General features: G+C 34.7%; 1 protein-coding gene across 2 annotated transcripts; it reads left to right on the top strand.

Annotated features, from left to right (window-relative positions):
* On the top strand, positions 17,695-21,008 carry LOC104720159 (WAT1-related protein At4g08300-like). 2 transcript variants are annotated; one of them, XM_019234366.1, is made up of 8 exons: positions 17,706-18,101; positions 18,194-18,256; positions 19,134-19,250; positions 19,373-19,584; positions 19,836-19,873; positions 20,121-20,279; positions 20,381-20,532; positions 20,618-21,008. In XM_019234366.1, exons 1-8 carry the CDS (start codon positions 17,899-17,901, stop codon positions 20,805-20,807), a joined length of 1,134 nt encoding a protein of 377 aa, XP_019089911.1. In that variant the 5' UTR covers positions 17,706-17,898; the 3' UTR covers positions 20,808-21,008. The 2 variants fall into 2 exon arrangements, with proteins under 2 accessions (XP_010436420.1, XP_019089911.1); XM_010438118.2 differs by lacking the exon at positions 19,373-19,584 and having other exon boundaries at positions 17,695-18,101; positions 19,624-19,873.

Consider the following 21,013-nt stretch of genomic DNA (forward strand, 5'->3'; position numbering starts at 1 on the left):
TCACAAAAGAGTAACACTTTGCCACCACTTTGCAACTGCCTTGAGACAGCTTTGCGACCTTATTGCGACGAATAAGTGACTAACACCTGAATTAGCAATGTTTGTGCGACTCTTTTCCCACTCTTGTTATTTTTGGGAACTAAATTTCATTTTTGAGATGTATGTACATCCTTAGATATACATTTATACTTGTATTTAACTGAATTTAGTAACTAAAACTTTTTGAAGGTCATAAATTTTAATGTTAACAATGAATACATGCATATGTTCCAAAGCCATCTTTGTAAAAACATGTCACCATGGAAGAATGTGTAGGACTTTAGGAAAATGTAATTCTTATGTTTTAAAAGCAATGTTTTACATGCTCTTCCTATTTTATATACTCTTTACTACTAGTATGAGTGATGTATGGATGCAAATAAGCTCCTAATGTGTGAAAATCAAACTTTTAAATTGACTAGTAAAATACAGTCACAAAAGAGTAACACTTTGCCACCACTTTGCAAATGTCTTGAGACTGCTTTGCAACCGTATTGCGACAACTAAGCGACTAACACCTAAATTAGCAAAGTTTGTGCGACTCTTTTCCCACTCTTGTTATTTTTGGGAATTAAATTTCATTTTTGAGATGTATGTACATCCTTAGATATACATTTATACTTGTATTTGACTGAATTTAGTAACTAAAACTTTTTGAAGGTCATAAATTTCAATGTTAACAATGAATACATGCATATGTTCCAAAGCCATCTTTGTAAAAACATGTCACCATGGAAGAATGTGTAGGACTTTAGGAAAATGTAATTCTTATGTTTTAAAAGCAATGTTTTACATGCTCTTCCTATTTTATATACTCTTTACTACTAGTATGAGTGATGTATGGATGCAAATAAGCTCCTAATGTGTGAAAATCAAACTTTTAAATTGACTAGTAAAATACAGTCACAAAAGAGTAACACTTTGCCACCACTTTGCAACTGTCTTGAGACTGCTTTGCAACCGTATTGCGACGAATAAGCGACTAACACCTGAATTAGCAACGTTTGTGCGACTCTTTTCCCACTCTTGTTATTTTTGGGAATTAAATTTCATTTTTGAGATGTATGTACATCCTTAGATATACATTTATACTTGTATTTGACTGAATTTAGTAACTAAAACTTTTTGAAGGTCATAAATTTCAATGTTAACAATGAATACATGCATATGTTCCAAAGCCATCTTTGTAAAAACATGTCACCATGGAAGAATGTGTAGGACTTTAGGAAAATGTAATTCTTATGTTTTAAAAGCAATGTTTTACATGCTCTTCCTATTTTATATACTCTTTACTACTAGTATGAGTGATGTATGGATGCAAATAAGCTCCTAATGTGTGAAAATCAAACTTTTAAATTGACTAGTAAAATACAGTCACAAAAGAGTAACACTTTGCCACCACTTTGCAACTGTCTTGAGACTGCTTTGCAACCGTATTGCGACGAATAAGCGACTAACACCTGAATTAGCAACGTTTGTGCGACTCTTTTCCCACTCTTGTTATTTTTGGGAATTAAATTTCATTTTTGAGATGTATGTACATCCTTAGATATACATTTATACTTGTATTTGACTGAATTTAGTAACTAAAACTTTTTGAAGGTCATAAATTTCAATGTTAACAATGAATACATGCATATGTTCCAAAGCCATCTTTGTAAAAACATGTCACCATGGAAGAATGTGTAGGACTTTAGGAAAATGTAATTCTTATGTTTTAAAAGCAATGTTTTACATGCTCTTCCTATTTTATATACTCTTTACTACTAGTATGAGTGATGTATGGATGCAAATAAGCTCCTAATGTGTGAAAATCAAACTTTTAAATTGACTAGTAAAATACAGTCACAAAAGAGTAACACTTTGCCACCACTTTGCAACTGTCTTGAGACTGCTTTGCAACCGTTGCTACTGTTTTTGCGACTGTTTTGCCACCCTGTTTTGGCGGTTTATGTTCCCACCAATAATTTTGAGAAAGTTGTTTAATTATTTACGTGTTTTTTTCCCCCCAAAAATTTAATACTGCGACTCTTTTGCGACTACATTGCGACGTTGTTTCGTTAATAACTAGGCAAACACTTAAACGTTTTAACACTTCTTATTTTCTTTTTCAATCGATCTAGGGTTTTTCTCTCAAACCTCTTCACTCTCCTTCTCTCTCAAACACATCTATCTCTCCTTCTCTCTTAATCTCTCAATCCTCTATCGCTTTCTCTTTAAATCTTTTTCTTCTTCTCTCTCTCTCTCAATCGTTGATCCGATGCCTCCTAAGACCAAGGGTGCTTCCAGAGGTCGAGGCGGCAGAACCGACACCGGTGTCCGAATCTTCAATGGTAGCAGAACCTCTTCTCATTCGTCGAACCCTTCTGAACGCACACCCTCTGCGACACAGTCTGCAACCCATTCACATCAGAGCCGTCCTTCACAGTTTCCCCCGACAAATCCAGCGCCAATAAGTAGTCCATTGCCAACTACAGATCCACCGTCGTTCACAAATCAACCGTCGAGGACAAACCAACCATCGAGTAGTCATCCACCGTCGAGGAAAAACCAACCGTCGAGTAGTCATCCACCCTCGAGGACAAATAAACCATCGAGTAGTCATCCACCGCGGAGGATACTTACACCGCCTCCGATTCCTCAACAAGCGCCTCTTCCTGTTCCTCACCCTTAACCGCAACCGGAGCTTGTTCCAGAGGGAGATAACGGCGAAGAAGAAAACGAGGAGGAACAAAACCATAATCAAAATGTGGATCACTACCAAGATCTGTTAGATGGTTTGCTAGCTCTTCCAGGCCGAGAACATCTACCACTCCTGTCTCAGCATCCTATCCCTAGAGTCGAAACTCTACGGTATAAACACTCTCTCTTCTTGTAATTTTTCTTTTAAGTATACTCGGTATGTCACATAGAATCTTAAAGCATGAATGTGTTCAATAGTTTCATCTTTAAGTATACTCGGTAACACTCTCTCCTCTTGCGGTAATAGGTTCACTAATCGGTTGTTGTTTGATGTTCAATAGTTTGATCATGTTCAGTAATCGGTTGTTATTAGATATTCAATAGTTTCAATAGGTTATTGGTTCATATTTTCAAGTAGACTTACTCAGTTAATGTAACAGGTTTAACCGGCACAAAGGAAAGCTTTCTCGAGTCATTGCTGGAATCTTAAGGCGAAAGTTTGATGGGCCTTACTACAGTTGGAAGGTTACTCCACAACGCATTCAAGAGCGATACTTCAGGACATTTGCGGTAAGTCAAATTATAGTTTTGACAATGCTTTAAACACTTAACTCTATATATATGAATTGGTCAGTTTGCTAACTTAAATGTTTTGTGTTATTGTAGCGGAAGTATAATTGGGATATCGGGATTACTGAGCTAGTTAAAGAAGGTTTCTTGAAGATAGCAAAGAACAGGATGAAAGGCATTGTCAGTCAAGTTAGGAGGAGTGGTGTACAACCACCATGGATTGGTGATAAAGTATGGCCTATTATGTGCGAATATTGGAACACCCCTGATGCCATTGAGAGGAGTGAGAATGCTTCTCATTGCAGAAACTCGGACCGTGGAGGCCTTGGAGTGCACAAACACTTAGCTGGTCAGAAATCATATGTACAAATTCATCAAGAAATGGTAACACTTCTCTTTCCATCCACTTCACCTCAAAGTTTTTCTAAAATTTTCATAATTTAATGTGTTTCACTATCATTGTAGGAGGAAGAGCTGGGGCGTCCTGTATCACTGGTCGAAGTGTTTCTTAAAACACACACTCGGCCAGATGGATCATTTGTGGATCAAAAAGCCAAACAAGTTGCTGAGACCTATGAGAAGACCATAGAAGACAGACAAACTGACACGGACAATGATGGTCCAGATGGTTCAGAGAGTTCAACACATCGAACTCTTTCCCTTGAAGAAAGAAATGAGATCTTCCTTGAGGTAATTCGTTTGTCTTTTGTGTGTGATTTTTCTTTGTCAATTTTGGTTTCTTAATGTGAATGATGATTGATGTTTATTCTTAGATTAACAGTCTCCTGGTTTTCTTAAATTTGTTTAATGAGCTATGCTTAGGAACCTAGAATATTTGATGTTGATTCTGCATTTGGTTTTCTGGTTTGTGCTGATTAGCGAATGTTTATCTTTTGGTTTAGTGTACTCAAACAGATAACAGAGGTAACCCATTTGGCCTTGGATCACTTGTTGAGACACTAAGGAAAGGAAAAAGGAAAGAGAGTTATGCGAGCTCTTCTGCAGCAACTCTTGCGGAGCTTCAAGATCAACTTCGGCGCAAGATATCTGAACATGAGTCTGAGAATGCACGACGTGATCAGGAACACCGAGAGTCTCAAGCTGTGATCAACAAGCTTGTCCTCTTCATCTCAGAAAAAATTCATGAATACTCAGCTTTTACGGCTCCTCCTCCTGCAGCCACCCAACCAGCTATTACGCTTACAACCACTGCACAACCCATCGATGGAGGCATTACACCACCCTCCAGTGCAGCTGCACAACCCACCGATGGAGGCACAACACCAGATGCATTTACCCCTACCTCTAATACTTCTTCCAACTAAACTTCTAATTCCCCTTTTCTTTATGTATGAACTTGCTTTTGAATATTGTTTCTTGGATGTTTAGGATGATCTTTTTGTTTTGGATGATAAGTTTGCTTGTGTGGTAGTTTCAATCATCATTCCTTTTGATTATTAGCATTTGAAATTCCAAAATTAAACACAATTAGGATTGCTAAAACGTTTCTGATTTGTGACTAAACCAATTAAAAAATGTGACTCTTTGGTGACTATACCAATTCAAATAATGTGACTATTTTCTGACTAACCCAATCCACAAAATGTGACTATTTTGTGACTAAACCAATTCACAATATAGTGGCACAATAGTTACTAAACACGAACTCCTTAGCGACTACAAAAACAGTCTTAACATAGTCGCAAAAATAAACGACTAATTTGCGACTCAACTGCTACTAAACTAAAACACACTTTGCAACCCTTTTGGGACTAATACGTCGTCCTTAATCCATCACTAAACCCAGACTCTACCGTTAATCCCAAAACGGTCGTAAACATACGACTGTTATACGTAGTCACAAAACTGTCCCTAAGTAGACTTCGTTGCAGTTTAGTCGGAAATGTACAACTACCCATTTTAGTCACAGTATCGTCACAAATATACGACTATATAAAAGAGTCCGTAATCCATCGCAAATAAGCAACCATGTTGCGACCAACATATTTTGCGACCGTTTTTTTGCGACCATCAAAAAGAGTCGCGAATTAGTCGCAAAACCCTTATTTGCGACTAAAGAGCGACTATAGTAGGAGTGGCAAATGGCCTGTTTTCTTGTAGTGATAGGTATAATGAGGGATTGTTTCTATCACAAAGGAAATATGCTCTTGATATTTTGAGTGAAGCAGGAAAACTTGGATCCAAGGCAGTAACAACACCACTTGAAGAAAACTATAAGGAAGGAGGAAAGGGGGAGCTTGAGGCAGCTCCATTCGAAGATGTTACAAGATATCGGCGATTAGTGGGTAAGCTCATATATCTTACCATTACTCGACCTGATATTTGCTTTGCTGTGAACCAGGTGAGCCAGCACATTTAAAATCCAATGATACATCATTGGAACATGGTGAAGCGGATCCTCAAGTACATCAAAGGTGCACCGGGACAAGGCATTTGGATGGGAAGGAATGAGAACACGGAACTGGTGAGGGGGAGTATGAGAACTCGCACAGACACTCCATGTCCGTACAATCGACCGTCCGTACACCAAGATGGGCCGACCATGCCAATTAGGAGCTAAGTGAGTTCAGTCCATGAGAGTATGTCTTCTATGGCAGCAAAATATCTAGATCCTTCTACAAAGAGCCGTTGGTGATTTGCGAACAAGTGGGAGAGCAAAGTCAACAAGAGAGATCACATGTTTGTTTAAGGAGACATGTCACTTTCACTATGTAAAAATGTGCACAGCATCTTGTATAGAATATTCCTTATGTAATTGCCTATATTTAGTTTGTACCTAGGATCCAAATGAAGTAAGAAGTAAGAACTCTTCTTCTACATTTTCTCTCTTCCGATCTACACTCTACAGTCTCTTACATTACTCTATACTCGATCGTTACTTCCTACACAAGACAAACTCTCTTATTTTATAAACTTACACCTCCTTATACGCTTGCGACCCTCTGACGTACCTCTTCGTGGAACTCTGGACCACACACTCGCTAGCCTCGAGACCCGCCTGACCATGACCACGACCACGTCCCTGTCCATGACCAACAACTCAAACACATTTAACCACTGCACTTCCAAGAACAGAGGCTAACCATGGAATCACACTGTAGGCTCGAAGAGGATGTTCTAGGACTCCATGCCACACACAATTGACTAACTCACATAATCAATCAAAGAATGCAACTCCCAAACATCTACAGCACAAAGCTTAGTGAACCCAAACCTAGAACCGTAAGGGCTCTGATACCAAACTGAAACGACCCGACCCATTTTTTTTTAAGATAATAAATATAATAATAACAATAAATAACTAAGCTAGTGGTCCCATATCCACTAGCCACCTAACCACAGTCACACACAACAGCGGAAATAATAATACCAATAAATCATTAAATAACCAATATTCAATAACCAGTAAATATCATAATAATTAAACCAAAATCCAAACAACAAGAATCATAGAACCAGCATCCTAAACCACATTCTAATGACTCAACTCTAGCAACCTATCAAAGCCAGACAACAACCAATCCAGTCCCTAGAACATCCTCCTCTTCATCGCCTTGATTCCACGATCACACTTTGTCTTTACCTGCACCACAAACACAAATTGAGATGCATGAGTATTTTATAAACACTCAGTGAGGCAATCCTCCCATCTACTGGGCTATAAACACAAGCAATTGAGATACTCTAACCATCAAACAACAAACAACAAACAAACCAGGCACTGCATCGACCGACGCCAACCTTGCATCGACTGAAACCGACAGGGAAATTGCATCGACCAATGCAAGGATCACTTGCATCGACCGATACTTACATTGCATCGACCGACGCATGCTCGACATTTCACGAAAAATCCTAGTTGCATCGACCGACGCCTCCACATGGCATCAACCGATGTTTCTAGGTCAAATCACGCCATCCTCGCATTGCATCGACCAATGCACAAAATGAATCGACCAATGCACATGCCGAGCATCGTGTTTCCCCGAAACTTCTCGCCGGATCTTCATTCATACAACCATCAAACTCGATCCCAAGCCACAAGAAAGCTTCACAAAGCCTCAAATAACGTTCTAACAAGCCAAACAACGCATAAACAAGCAGAGCAGAGAAATCTCAAGCTTAGATAAGCCATGGTCATGCACTCACCTTTGCCAAGAAGATTCTGAACCTTAAACAAGCAAAACAACGCCCCTAGGAAGCTCCTACAATGATCCCAGCTACAGATCTCTATAGGAACAGCCTCAAATCTCCCAAAATCCTCAAGAACGCTCAAGAACTTTTTATCTCTTTTCCTTTCTCTCAAAAGCGGCCAACCTCGTCGAGTGAAAACAAAAACTCGACTTAAGGGTTTCACTAACCCAAAACGCAGCGTTTAACTTAAGTCGAACCGCACAGAACCGACCTTTCATCGATCGATGGACTCCGGTTCGAGGATGTTACAAAAACTATGATCGTGAATAGCCATGTTTTAACTATTACTTTTCTTTCAAAAAAAAATTGAACAGGTTACACCTCAAGAATACTACAACGAGGATGGTCCTCAGGATGATGTTATGATTCCTTCGACAACTACAACAACTAAATTCTCGGATTGGATTATATTCAAAAATAAGCTCCTCAAGCCAAAAAATCACTTATGCTGAAATTCCAAGATCATCCGTTTGGTGTCATAAAGAAATGATGTGGAAGCCAAGATCAAAGAGAAGACAATTTTCTTAACCTTACAATATTCCTATAATATTTGTTCCTTTGATCTAAATTTATTTAATTGTAAGAATAAAGTTTATTTAATTTATTAACAATAAAATTATTTAATTTATTACTTTTATATAATAGAATTTTAATATGTAATAAAGCTTGGATTTCTGAAAATATTTATTTATAAAGGTTTCTGATAAAGTTCTAATTTATTTTATAAAAAATTAATAAATTATACATAAATGAATGACGGAATAATCATGTATATCTTTAAATTTTTGAAATTTCGTAAATTTAAAACGATAAATATGTAAGAAAGATTTATTTATTATTATTTTTTTCAAGGAAAGTACTTCAATTGAATTAAAATAGTTAACCGGTTAAACTGGGTACAAAGGAGAAATTAGAGAGACTTGATTTTGCTAAATCATCTGCAACACAATTGTCTTTTCGTGAAACAAAACGAAATTGAGCGTCTTCAAAGTCCGATGATAGAAGGAGGATGTCATGAAAAATTCCATGGAGTTCCGTTTGAGGAGCTGCCGAATTGATTGCTTTGATCACCTGTAAGGAGTCTGAAGCTAGAGAGAATTTTGTAATACCGAGATCTTTGGCATGGAGGACAGCTTGATGGATGGCCATCGCTTCAGCCATAAGGGCCGATCGTACATGTCTGGCGGATGATTGTTGGCGCAGATCTGTTTGAGATCCAGGGTGAGAGAGAGTCCATCCAAAGCCAGCATCCTGAGTGTCGCTTCGCCAGGCCGCATCAGTGAAAATGGTGGTCAGATCTGGATGCGCCAAAGGTCGTGGCCCTGAGGAATTCACCCGGGTGGTTGGGGGCTTTACGACTTGAGCTGCGATCCATTCCTTTTCCTGAACAATTGCAGTCGTGAGGGTCTCTGCTGCTGAGATCTGGCGGTCTTCGAAGAGCTTCTTATTCCTTGATGTCCAGAGGTGCCAGAGGATCCATGGTGCAAGCGGAGTCTCCCCCAATCCCACTGGGGGCAGAGAGATTTGGCGTTGGAGGGTTTCTATTCCATGAGATAGAGAGGAGATTCGCGAGGGTATAAAAAGGTTCTTGAAAGGTGCCAAGTTCCAAACTTGTGTAGCAAAGGGGCATTGAAAAAACAGGTGGAGGGTAACTCCTCCTGGTTACAGTGGATACAGGCCGCTGATTCAATTCCACGGATCCGAAGGTTTTGTCCCACAGGTAGAGCTTCTCACAATATTTTCAACAAGTATAACTTTAGTTTCGGGGAGCTTTTGGTATTCCACACAATGGATATCCAATTGAAATCTTCTATGTGACAGGTTTGATTGATCAGTGCAGCTGTGTCTCTGGTGGCTTCAAAATAACCAGACTTGGAGCTATATTCACCAGATGTCGAGGATAGCCAGATAAGTTTGTCTCTTGCTCCCAATATACTTGGCCTGATCGCAATGATTTCATTCTGGTACTCAGGAATGATCTCTGATATTTTTTCCAGGTTCCATGATTGAGTTGAGGGGCTCCAAAGATCCGTAACCCGTATAAGAAAGATTTGATATGTACCTTTATTTGTAAAAGTCATACTGGCAAAGGATAAAACTTACGATTCATATAAAATTTACAAATTTGAAATGATAAAGATGGAAATAACTATTGTTTGAAAAAGAAAATTAACATATCTCAAAGAGTATATATATATATATATATATATGTTATATATAATTACTTAAATGGATGATTATCAGTATGAGTATATTTATTATAAACTTAAAGTGATAAAGATGGAAATAAATTTATCAATATATGCTCTCTCAACTTCCAGATATATTAAGAGTACATTTTTAAAAACAAAATTCAATATAAACGGTTTCTTTTTTGGTTTTATTATATCCAAGGGAAGATAGACAATATTTGAGTTCAGATAGTATTGAGATTTCCGATACAAGTGCTTACGACGATATGATATACACTCAGGAATTCTTAAACAGTATTCACGTTTCTGGATTACCTAACCATGTTCTCACGTTGAAAAAGGGAACACCTATCATGTTGCTTAGGAATATTGATCCTAAGGGAGGTTTATGCAACGGTACGAGATTGATTGTCACTCAAATGGCTAAACATGTTATTGAAGCAAGGATTGTAACAGGTAAAAGAAACGTTAATGATAAAGTTCTTATCCCTAGGATGTTTGTGTCACCACCGGATGCAAAGTTTCCCTTTCTTATGAGGCGTCGTCAGTTTCCTGTTGCTCTTGCATTTGCGATTACTATTAACAAAAGCCAAGGTCAGACGTTGGAAAATGTTGGATTATTTTTACCCAAGCTTGTATTTACGCATGGACAACTACACATTGCATTCTCTAGAGTGATAAGCAGAAAAGGATTGAAGATTTTGATTACAGATGAAGAAGGGAAATGTCAAAACAAAACCCTTAATGTTGTTTTCAAAAAAGTCTTTGAAAATATATGATTTTATTTTAAGCATCTAATATCTACTATACCTTTTTATTTTATACATTTGTTACTCGATTTTCAGAGTTTTTTTCCCTAAATAATATTATCCTTTTTATATCAAATCTAAATCTTGAATTTTAAAAAATGAAAACGTGAAAACATCTTCAATGTGTTAACACAAATTTAATTTTGGACATGCAAAGGTGACAAACCTTACCTTAAAACTGTATTTATTTATATAATATTAATAATTTTAATACTCAAACCAAAGGTGTGGCACTAAAACGATTAAGACACAACATTTAATTGTGACTATTTGTATTCTTAGAAATCTTAAATCCCTTTTTCGTTTTTGATAACAGAGAAGAAACAAGAAAAAAACCTAATTTGAGAAATCATGAGATTCGACTATATTGCTGATCTTCGTCCCAGAAGAACTAATTGGTGTATCCACGCCAAGGTCTTACATTCTTGGAGTATCAGCGAGTTCTTCACGAAACGAGTTCTGCTTCTTGTGGATGTAAAGGTTAGTGTCGTTAATTGACCAAGATTTTTACTTAAATTTCAAATTTTAACAGTTCGTATATACGAGACTTCTTACACAATTGTTATTAAACTGTGAAGAATGACACAATCGAAGCTGTTTTTTTTACCAGATACACTCGCTAAACTCCGGAAATATATCGATGATGGTGAGTGGTATGATATCAGAAGTTTCAGAGTAATCAATCCAACCCTCAAGGAGAGGAAAACTCATCATCATTATCAAATTAAATTTACGGATGATACCACGATGACACTTCTCGAACTATTGAGTCCAAAGAATTACTTTCGATTCGAGAATTTGGATGATATATATTATGGAAGAATAAATCATACCATATCTTTTGGTACATGTTTCTTTAGTCAAATTTATATTGTTATTGTTAATTATATCTTTGTGTTCGGAAATCTATAATCTTTAGGAATTTTGTAACTTTGTGTATTGGTCCCTCCCATAGAAAGTAGAAATTAAACCTTTAACAAAAATAGATTTGCAACACTTTGTAAAGCTAAATTCTGTCTTTTTCAAAATTAGATGTTTGTGGGTGTATAATAGATGTGGAAGATAAAAGAAGATATGAGAGTCCCAATTATAGTAATGAAGTTTTCCTCACGTTGTTGAATGGCAGGTAAAAGACATTTACTCTACCTTTGGGACAGTTACATTTTAAAGTCGTCTCTGTTAAGATTTTTATTAATTTGATAAACATGTAGGAATGAAACTGTGAAGTGTCGTGCCAAAAACAACTATGCTTCTCAATTCATGTCTTCATGGCAATCAAACGGGTGCCATCTCATATATAAATCCAACCTGTGTTTTGTGTAATGTGGTTTATGAAGGTCGGAAAATATGAAGGTATGTAACATAAAATAGTTCTGATATAATCATCAAAAGATAACCAATATGTTCACTTTAAATTGTAAATGTCTATAGGTACACCATGTATCAAAAACACATTGGCCTCTTCGAAGATCTTTATAAAACCAAAGTTCGAAGGACTGGAACATCACAAAGCTATGTAAGATGTTATTATGTATATAAAAATCAAGTTATGTATGATGTTATTACACTTTATATATTTACAGGTCTGAATTTACTGGACGTTATTATATAAACCATGTGATGGAACATCAAGGTGAGAGCTCAGGGACTCAGATATAAAGAATGGAGCCTTAAAAATCTTTATGTATTTTTGAATGTTTATAAAATTCTGAATGTTTATAGTAACCGCTACTTGAAATCCAAATATGGATTAAGTGTCGAATTCTGTATTCAGCGGTTCTTTTAACGTTTTTAGAATTGTGTTTTCAATCTATTTTGTAATATTCTAATATGAACAAGAAACCATAACTCGAAGGGTTCGTTTATTTTTAACATCATAATATGGTGTTAATGTATTTGAATTCTAAAGATTGATTATCTGTTATTATAAGTTTGATACATAATTAGGTAGCTTACTACTAAGAAAAGCATATATAATTTAGAAGGACAAGATGCTCAATCTCCTCTACCAACAACTATGGATCTTTAGAATGTAAACCTTTCTTTATATATTATGACAACCCGTCATGCGGATTCCACTAGCCCACTGCTAGTTGTCCTAACAGACCGTCTATGGACCCTGCTAGCCCACTTCTAGCCGTTCCAACGGACTCCAAGCTGGCCCTACAGGGCACCGATCCTAACCCATCACTGTGGATATCCCAATCCACCAGTAGTTTATTGGTGCGTCAGGCGTTCTTCGAACCCTGGTCCTCACCCTTTAACAACCTTCCCATAGGATAAGCTGTCACCAATTGGTCATTTCACTTCGTCACCTTATTTAATTTTTCTTTCTTGTTTTTGTTTTTAATTGGGCTAAGAATGTAGATATTTTATTAAAATGAGAATGGTTTAAGTTTATTATCATAGACTCAAGAAATAGTCGCATGGTAAACAAATGTAATAATATGGAAGCACAATTCAGACACAACTTTTTTAGTACATTCACTCAACATAAATAAATAAACAATAAGCTAATGGAGTTAGACGAAGTGATAACAGTGCCCTGGATCACACATTGTTTTTATTCGTTAATTCTTCTGACTTCCACTCAATTTTGTTTTTAATATAGTTATAAAAGTAAAATGATTAAAAAATGTCTCCAAAATCCAAACAGTTTTGTGTTTAGACGGCAAGCATGCATGCTTGTTAAACAGGATGTCTCAATGTGGTATGGTAGTGTTTCTATGAGAGATATATAAAAATTTCGAGACGAGCATAATAATTATTTCATCATAAACTAAAAGTAAAGAGTAGATGGGGTAGATATATTTCGGGGTAATTTAGACATGAAGTTTTACTCCATGTCTTAAGATTAAATCCACAAAAATTTGTCCCAAGCAAAACTACTCAGGTGAAGGTTGGAGAAACACTTCAAAAAGTATGGCTAACAGAAAGAGTGGCAAAAACACATGTGAGATGAAAGGAAACAGAGGTAATCAACATTCAAGTGTCGAGGGCACTCAAAGAGTATGATTGTCAAAGTTCGCACGATCACTACAATAAAAGCACGATTTATGATTCTCATGTTCATTGTTCATGTTTTATAGTCACACTGCCCTACATGCCTAAAAGACAAAAAGTGTTTATTCTTCCTTGAGCTTCATTCTGCAAAAACTGAGTTTGGAGTGTCTTCGTACTTGGCTTACCAACCATTTTTGTAATTCAACCTTTGAGGTAGGCTTAAGCTAGCAATTTAATATTCTAACTAAACTGTATAGCAGATATTTTTCTTGGTGAAGTTCTAACAATTATACCTTTTTAATTCGTGTTTTGTTAGTGATAAGAACTAAATGGATCTCTTTTGAAACAATAGTGTGAATCGGACATGGGAATATTAAAATTCGTGTACGGATACTACTAAGAACCAAGTGGGTGTCTTATGGAACAACAATGGATCATATTTGTAGTTGTATTGGATAAGATTTGTAGTGGTCCAGTAGTGGTTGGTGAGAAATGAAAATGTGCTAAAACATTTTTTACGGGGGTTGAGTTTTTCTGAAAACAAAAATCTCATCTATATAACAATTTTGAATTTAGGCTTAGGCCCACACAGCTACCCTGTTAAATGTTAATCCACTAGCAAACGATAGCAAACGATCTGGCTACACCAAACATTAGTTGGAAAGCATTTCAAATTCTGGATAGGCAGTGTGGTAGTCTTTTGGAGAGAAGTTCACTTTGTAGCATTTAGATGCATTTCTACCGAATCTACCAGATCAATTGATAGGGTTATCAAAAAAAAAAAAGGGTTTCGCAACACCAAAAAAAGTGCATACCTTCTTATCATGGGTAATTCCATATGGAAGGCGCATAAATAACTTAATGTACATTCATCTTGAACAAGATTCTAGCTTTCCTTAACATTAAAACCAAAAAAAAAAAAAAAAATTCTAGCTTTCGAAATGTATTGCTACCGAAAAACATTAAATATTGTCTTTGACCTATATTGTTGTAGGAAAACAGAAACGAATACATGGAAGGGAAATATTTTGAAAACAAAAAAAAGTATTTTCATAAAAGTTAAAATGGATACCAATTGGAAACGTGTATATATTAAAATATATTAAAATAAAATATCAAACGTTAAAACCATATAAAATAAACAATGTTTAAAACCACTCTAAAATATAAATATTAAATAGTTTAACTGAAAGATAAAGGATAAATCACTCAGATTCATAAATTTAGGTATTTTATAAATTGCGTATTACTTTTTCCTGTTTTCAAAATTTTCCATATTCAAATATTATTTTTTTTCCATATTCTCATGTTTCAGAAACAAACAAACAAATATCGAAGAGAATTTCTATGCAACCTAGTTTTTGACACATGTATAAGTATATTTTCTCAGAATTAATATACCTTTCAAGATACTCGATGAAAAGAATTCAGATTTTTGGAAATTATGAAACAAACTTCCATATGGAGATAATTTTAAAGGATCTAAAGCCAATTCCTTTTGGAAAATGTACCAGACACAGTGCCGTGAAATGGGGCAATAGCCCTAGGCCACATCCTCAAACATATTTTTAAGGCTACATTTGACAAATATTTTTTTTAGGTTTATTCAGTTAATTTCAATGTTTAAGTGTTTTTAACTACAAATTTGAACTTTATCATTATTATCATTAGTTTTTTTGTTATATCTTTTATTATTCTTAATATTTGATTCAAAAACTCTATAAATTTTTATTTTAACACAAAATTTAGATGATATATTGTTAGTTAACTTTTTTCAAAATTTCACATTATAAAATTTTGCCCAAAACCGAGTCATTGACACGGCACTGACGAGACAAATATTATTCTATGCCATCCAGTTAAATCCTTGCTTATTATCTTCACTTAAGCTTAGTGCGAGATTAAGTGGAATTAATTGCGTCACGTTAGAGCACCGAGACGAGACAGCACTTGGTGGTCAGTAAGGAAAAAACCCAACTTCTAATATGAAAAAGTATAAATAGGAAACCAACAAAACACAACACCTGAATACATAAATTTAAATGTGCAGGATAATGCATTATTCATTGCCAAGAGGTCCACTAGCTATCCATTTCTTTCTTTCCTTTGGGTTTTGTTATTTTTAAGATTTGTTTTTTTTTTGTTTTTTCCTTCTAATAGCTATATTTTAAGAGTATTATCAAAAATAGTCTTTCATATTGTCTGTGTTTTCAAAAATACCCCTTTTCTATATACAAAATGACTAAATTGTAAACTCTAAACTCAAAAGACTAAATCCTACTCCTTTAAAACTATATCATAAATATAAAATAGAGAATTTAAACCTAAAAAAAATATAAAAACTAATTTAACATATTGTAATTATATAAAAGGAGACAAAAATGAAAATGACCAAGAAAATGAGTATTTTTGAAAAGGGGCATCTCAAAAGAGACATTTCTAACAAATTCTCTATATTTTATCATACCATTTGAATATATTATGATTCAGAACATATAAATTGATAGAAGTATTAGGTATGGTATTTTATCACTAATGGATAAGGGTATCTCTTAAATGAAATGAAAAGAGTATAAAGTAATTCTATATATATAAAAAGAGAGAATACTATATCCAATGTCAAAAATTTGGATGTAAAACCACATAGTACTTGTATTGTTGTCTGAGTCAGTTTTCTCACATTTGAATCCAGAAATGAACGTGCATGAAACAATAATTCAAAATAGTTTTTGTAGACGTGTTGATGTTTTTTCTTGTCTTTTAGAATTCTATTGGTTCATTTCGTTGATCCTTTTTGCTCACAACACACAAAAGTAAGACAGAAATAATACTCTATATATGTTTGTCCAAAAAAAAAGTATATAAATATATATATCTGTCTGTTTCAGTTTAAATATTTTTGCAGATTTTTGTTAACAGTTCTATTTTATCCTCATTTTTTAATCTATTGACCGTTTAAAAAAATATTATATAAGTGTACTGATAAAGGGTATAATGAAATAAAAATTATATAAGTGTGTGAAAACATTTAACAACACTTATAATAAAATGGCAAAAGGATATGATGTTTCTGATTTTAAGGTTAATTTTTATTTATTTGTCTCCTTAAAGGTATTTATAAACCAGTAAAGGTAAAACATTTTAACATGCCTCTTCGAGATGATAACTCCATCTCGAATCAATCCCACTTGTACTGATAATAAACATCTTTTTAGATTCCTATTAAGGTTAACAAGAGGCATATCTGTATCCACTTTTCTACGTTCACCAGAATTTGAACTTTGGATTCTGATATCACGCTAAACTTGGCCTTATCTTAGACTTCTAACTAAAAACTAATTGACAATTAGTGAATTAACCCTAACCTTTTATATAGTAATGATAGTCCTTCAAGGACTTAGATTGTATTCCAACACTTACATTCACTGGTTGGATAATTGTCTAGTTCGCGCGGCGAACCAGATTTCTGTGGTTACTAATCTTCAAGACTCTTTTATCCCATATTAGGTACGTTGCCAAGTTACCTAGCATTTGAAAGACACTAATGGAAGATGGCCTTAGCCGTCGACTGTTTCTAACCTTCTTATAGTTGTATTCAAATAAATAAACATGCACATGCAGTATAAGAGACCCTGAAAATTAAATCAGGTGTTTGTGTTACGTGATTTGCCTAATTAGGTGACAAATTGTTAAGTTATTTGTCTAACCTAATTTACAGTGACTCTAATGAGGGGTAATGAAAAACTTAAAAAGAATTAAAATGAGGAAGATAATAGTAGTTTTTGAATACTTTTAAGGATTTTAATAAATTCTATCTAGATGGCATTTTCGGATTTGATAGATAAATAGAGTGATAATATTTAAAACAATGTGTCATCAATTAAAAATAACATACACGATAAACAAAATTTTATTTACAATTTTTTTCTTGATTTGTTGTTTTTGAAAAAGTAAATAATATATAATCAATTAATGCACAAACTCTAGAAGTTTATTGGTCCTTCTATTTTGCAAGTTTCCGTAGGAACAAAAAAAAATTAAAAATTTCCCAATATGTCTTTTTTTTTTTTTTTCTTTCTATAATGCCCTTTGTTTTATAAATAATGCCCTTTGTTTTTGTTACTCATATCTTTGCATTATAATATTCGAGAAGATACGTAGACGTATTATTGAAACAACAAAATAATGGTATTTATCTTTTAAATCTAACTTTTGATGGACTATAAGAAGGATCATTTCCCATTTGGTTTTGTATGCTTAAACAAGTATCTCTTCATCGTTCACGAAACATCTCGTATCGAGAGAGAGATATAACGATATATATATATATATATTATATATAGAATCATATAAATAAATACTTACATCTCAAAATCAAGGGCACCAAAATGAAGGGAGGAGAAAAACAATGTGGGAAAGTGGGTAAGTTGAAGCCAATAATAGCAATCATATCACTCCAATTCGGATATGCAGGCATGTACATCATTACCATGGTCTCCTTCAAACATGGCATGAACCATTGGATCCTTGCTACCTATCGTCACGTCGTCGCCACCATTGTCATTGCTCCTTTTGCCCTCGTTCTCGAGAGGTATGTATGTTTCATGATGTTGTATGCGTTGTTTAGTTTGGTTTATATATATAATTAAGTGTCTCAATACTAATTTATCGCATACTTTTCAGGAAAATAAGACCAAAGATGACATGGCCATTGTTCTTTAGGATTCTTTCCCTCGGATTCCTAGAGTAAGCTCCGTATACATAAACCTTATCCCCTTTTTCATGTGCATGTATAATAGTATATATATTAATATATATATATATATGTCAATATATGTGTGGTAGGTGTGAACACACACATATATATATATATATATATATGTGTTTATACATTAACATGTGCATACATAACACATATATATACATATACTTATATATGTAATATTCAAACGACACATTTAGATTAACGACATACTATAATTTTATAAATAATTATATAGGATTCTCGGGGCCTAATAAAGACAAATGAAAAAATTGTGACGTTGATATATTTTCATGATAATATATGCGTCATGCCTAACATTTAAAGCACTTTTTGTAAACTATTAGAGACAGTTCAAATTTGCTTCTTAATCAATGAAAATAAAAATATTTAAATAAAAAACAATAAAACGATAAATACATATTTTACCAATATACCAAATATAATGAAAATTAAAAATTTAGATTTGCGTAATACTATAGAGGCGGACCTATTGTCTTTTTTGTTTATGTAAGATTTTAAAAATCGATAAATAAAACAAAGTTTTTATATAAAAGCCAATTCAATAATTTATTTAAACAAAGTTTTTTTCCATAGAAATGAGGTGTAAAACAATATTATTTTGGTCGAATCTTTTCGAAAAGATTCTAGTGGTAAATATTCTTGATGAGATCATCACTCATCGCCGTCTTCTCATTCATAGTCATTCACTTATTTGTGTTTCCTTTATCTTTTAAGAGTGATTGTGAAAAAACTAGAATATGATTGGTTGAGCAGAAGATGATGCAAAATTGAAGCATATGATTAGATACATAATTAATAAATTGATCCATTCGTAATTGTTATTGCTTGTCTATTCAGACCACTTTTGGACCAGAACTTGTACTACATAGGAATGAAAGCCACGTCAGCTACGTACAGTTCTGCCTTTGTTAATGCACTTCCTGCCATTACTTTTATAATGGCTGTCATTTTCAGGTAAATTGTTTCTAATATAATTAGATTTAATATATTTCTCAAATTTTTTTAACTAGCAAACGTAAACATAGTTTTCTTTTTACTAATTCACTAATCATGTATTTTTTTTTTAATATAATCAGGATAGAAACTGTAAACTTGAAGAAGGTACGAAGTCTTGCAAAGGTGATTGGAACAGCAATCACCTTAGTAGGAGCGATGGTGATGACGTTGTACAAAGGTCCAGCCATTGAGCTCTTTAAGAGTGCTCATACCTCTTTACACGGTGGCTCCTCCAGCAGCTCATCCGAGACCACTGACCAGAACTGGGTCACCGGAACCCTAGCGGTTATGGGTAGTATCACCAGTTGGGNTATTTGTTTAATATAATCAGGATAGAAACTGTAAACTTGAAGAAGGTACGAAGTCTTGCAAAGGTGATTGGAACAGCAATCACCTTAGTAGGAGCGATGGTGATGACGTTGTACAAAGGTCCAGCCATTGAGCTCTTTAAGAGTGCTCATACCTCTTTACACGGTGGCTCCTCCAGCAGCTCATCCGAGACCACTGACCAGAACTGGGTCACCGGAACCCTAGCGGTTATGGGTAGTATCACCAGTTGGGCAGGTTTCTTCATTTTACAAGTAAGTAAAAATTAGTCTCTTATATTTAGATTCTCAATTAGTGTGTTCAAATTAGTCTATGTAACACACCATAAATATTCTAATCACTATTAACATAACAAAGAGTGGTACCTAAGTTATACATATATATTGGGTAATGTAAACTAATTTGTAATATATTATTGGTAAAGCTATACATAATTTACATGGCATTAACAAAAGATGAATAGTGTATATTAAAGTTAACAAAATGGTTAATTTTGTTCAGTCATTCACGTTGAAAATATATCCGGCGGAACTATCACTCGTTATGTGGATTTGCGGCATGGGAACAATATTAAACACCATTGCTTCTGTCGTGATGGTGCGTGACTTGAGCGCCTGGAAGATCGGTATGGACTCGGGCACACTTGCTGCGGTATACTCGGTAAGTTTTCACCGTTTAATACGAAACCATCTGATTGTATATATAATCACACTAGCTAGTAAATATTGATTTTAATGGTAACTGAATGGTACTAATATCAGGGAGTGGTTTGTTCTGGTATGGCGTATTACATACAAAGCATTGTGATTAGGGAACGAGGCCCGGTTTTTACGACCTCGTTCAGCCCTATGTGCATGATCATCACTGCCTTCCTTGGCGTGCTAGTTTTGGCTGAAAAGATCCACCTCGGAAGGTAAAATATTTTGCCATTGGTACAAACGATTAGATTATATGCAATATGTACGTAACTAATTAGTTGTTTAATTTTGTAAATGCAGTATAATCGGGGCGATTTTCATCGTGTTTGGGCTATATTGCGTCGTGTGGGGAAAAGCTAAGGACGAAGTGATTTCGGTTGAGGAGAAAACAGGATTGCAGGAGCTGCCAATCACCAACATCTCCACAAAGACAGAGGGTATTGGTGGTATTCCCATTGCAGTAGACAAAGGTGTGGCTAACAATACCTAAACAAAAAGACATTGCTCTCAAATTTTGGAAGACCAAATTTCCAAGAAGGGAAATTTGTTTTATCTTACTTGTTTGTTTTATGTTGTTTACATTTTTAAGCTGTCTTGTGGTAATTATTAGATTCAACTATATATAAAAAAATGTTGTATATTTTCTGTAGTTGTGTAATCAAGGAAATGGAAGAAATCTTAATTTGGTAAATGTAT

Source organism: Camelina sativa, chromosome 2 (genome assembly GCF_000633955.1).
Source record: "Camelina sativa cultivar DH55 chromosome 2, Cs, whole genome shotgun sequence".
NCBI classification, from domain to species: domain Eukaryota; kingdom Viridiplantae; phylum Streptophyta; class Magnoliopsida; order Brassicales; family Brassicaceae; genus Camelina; species Camelina sativa.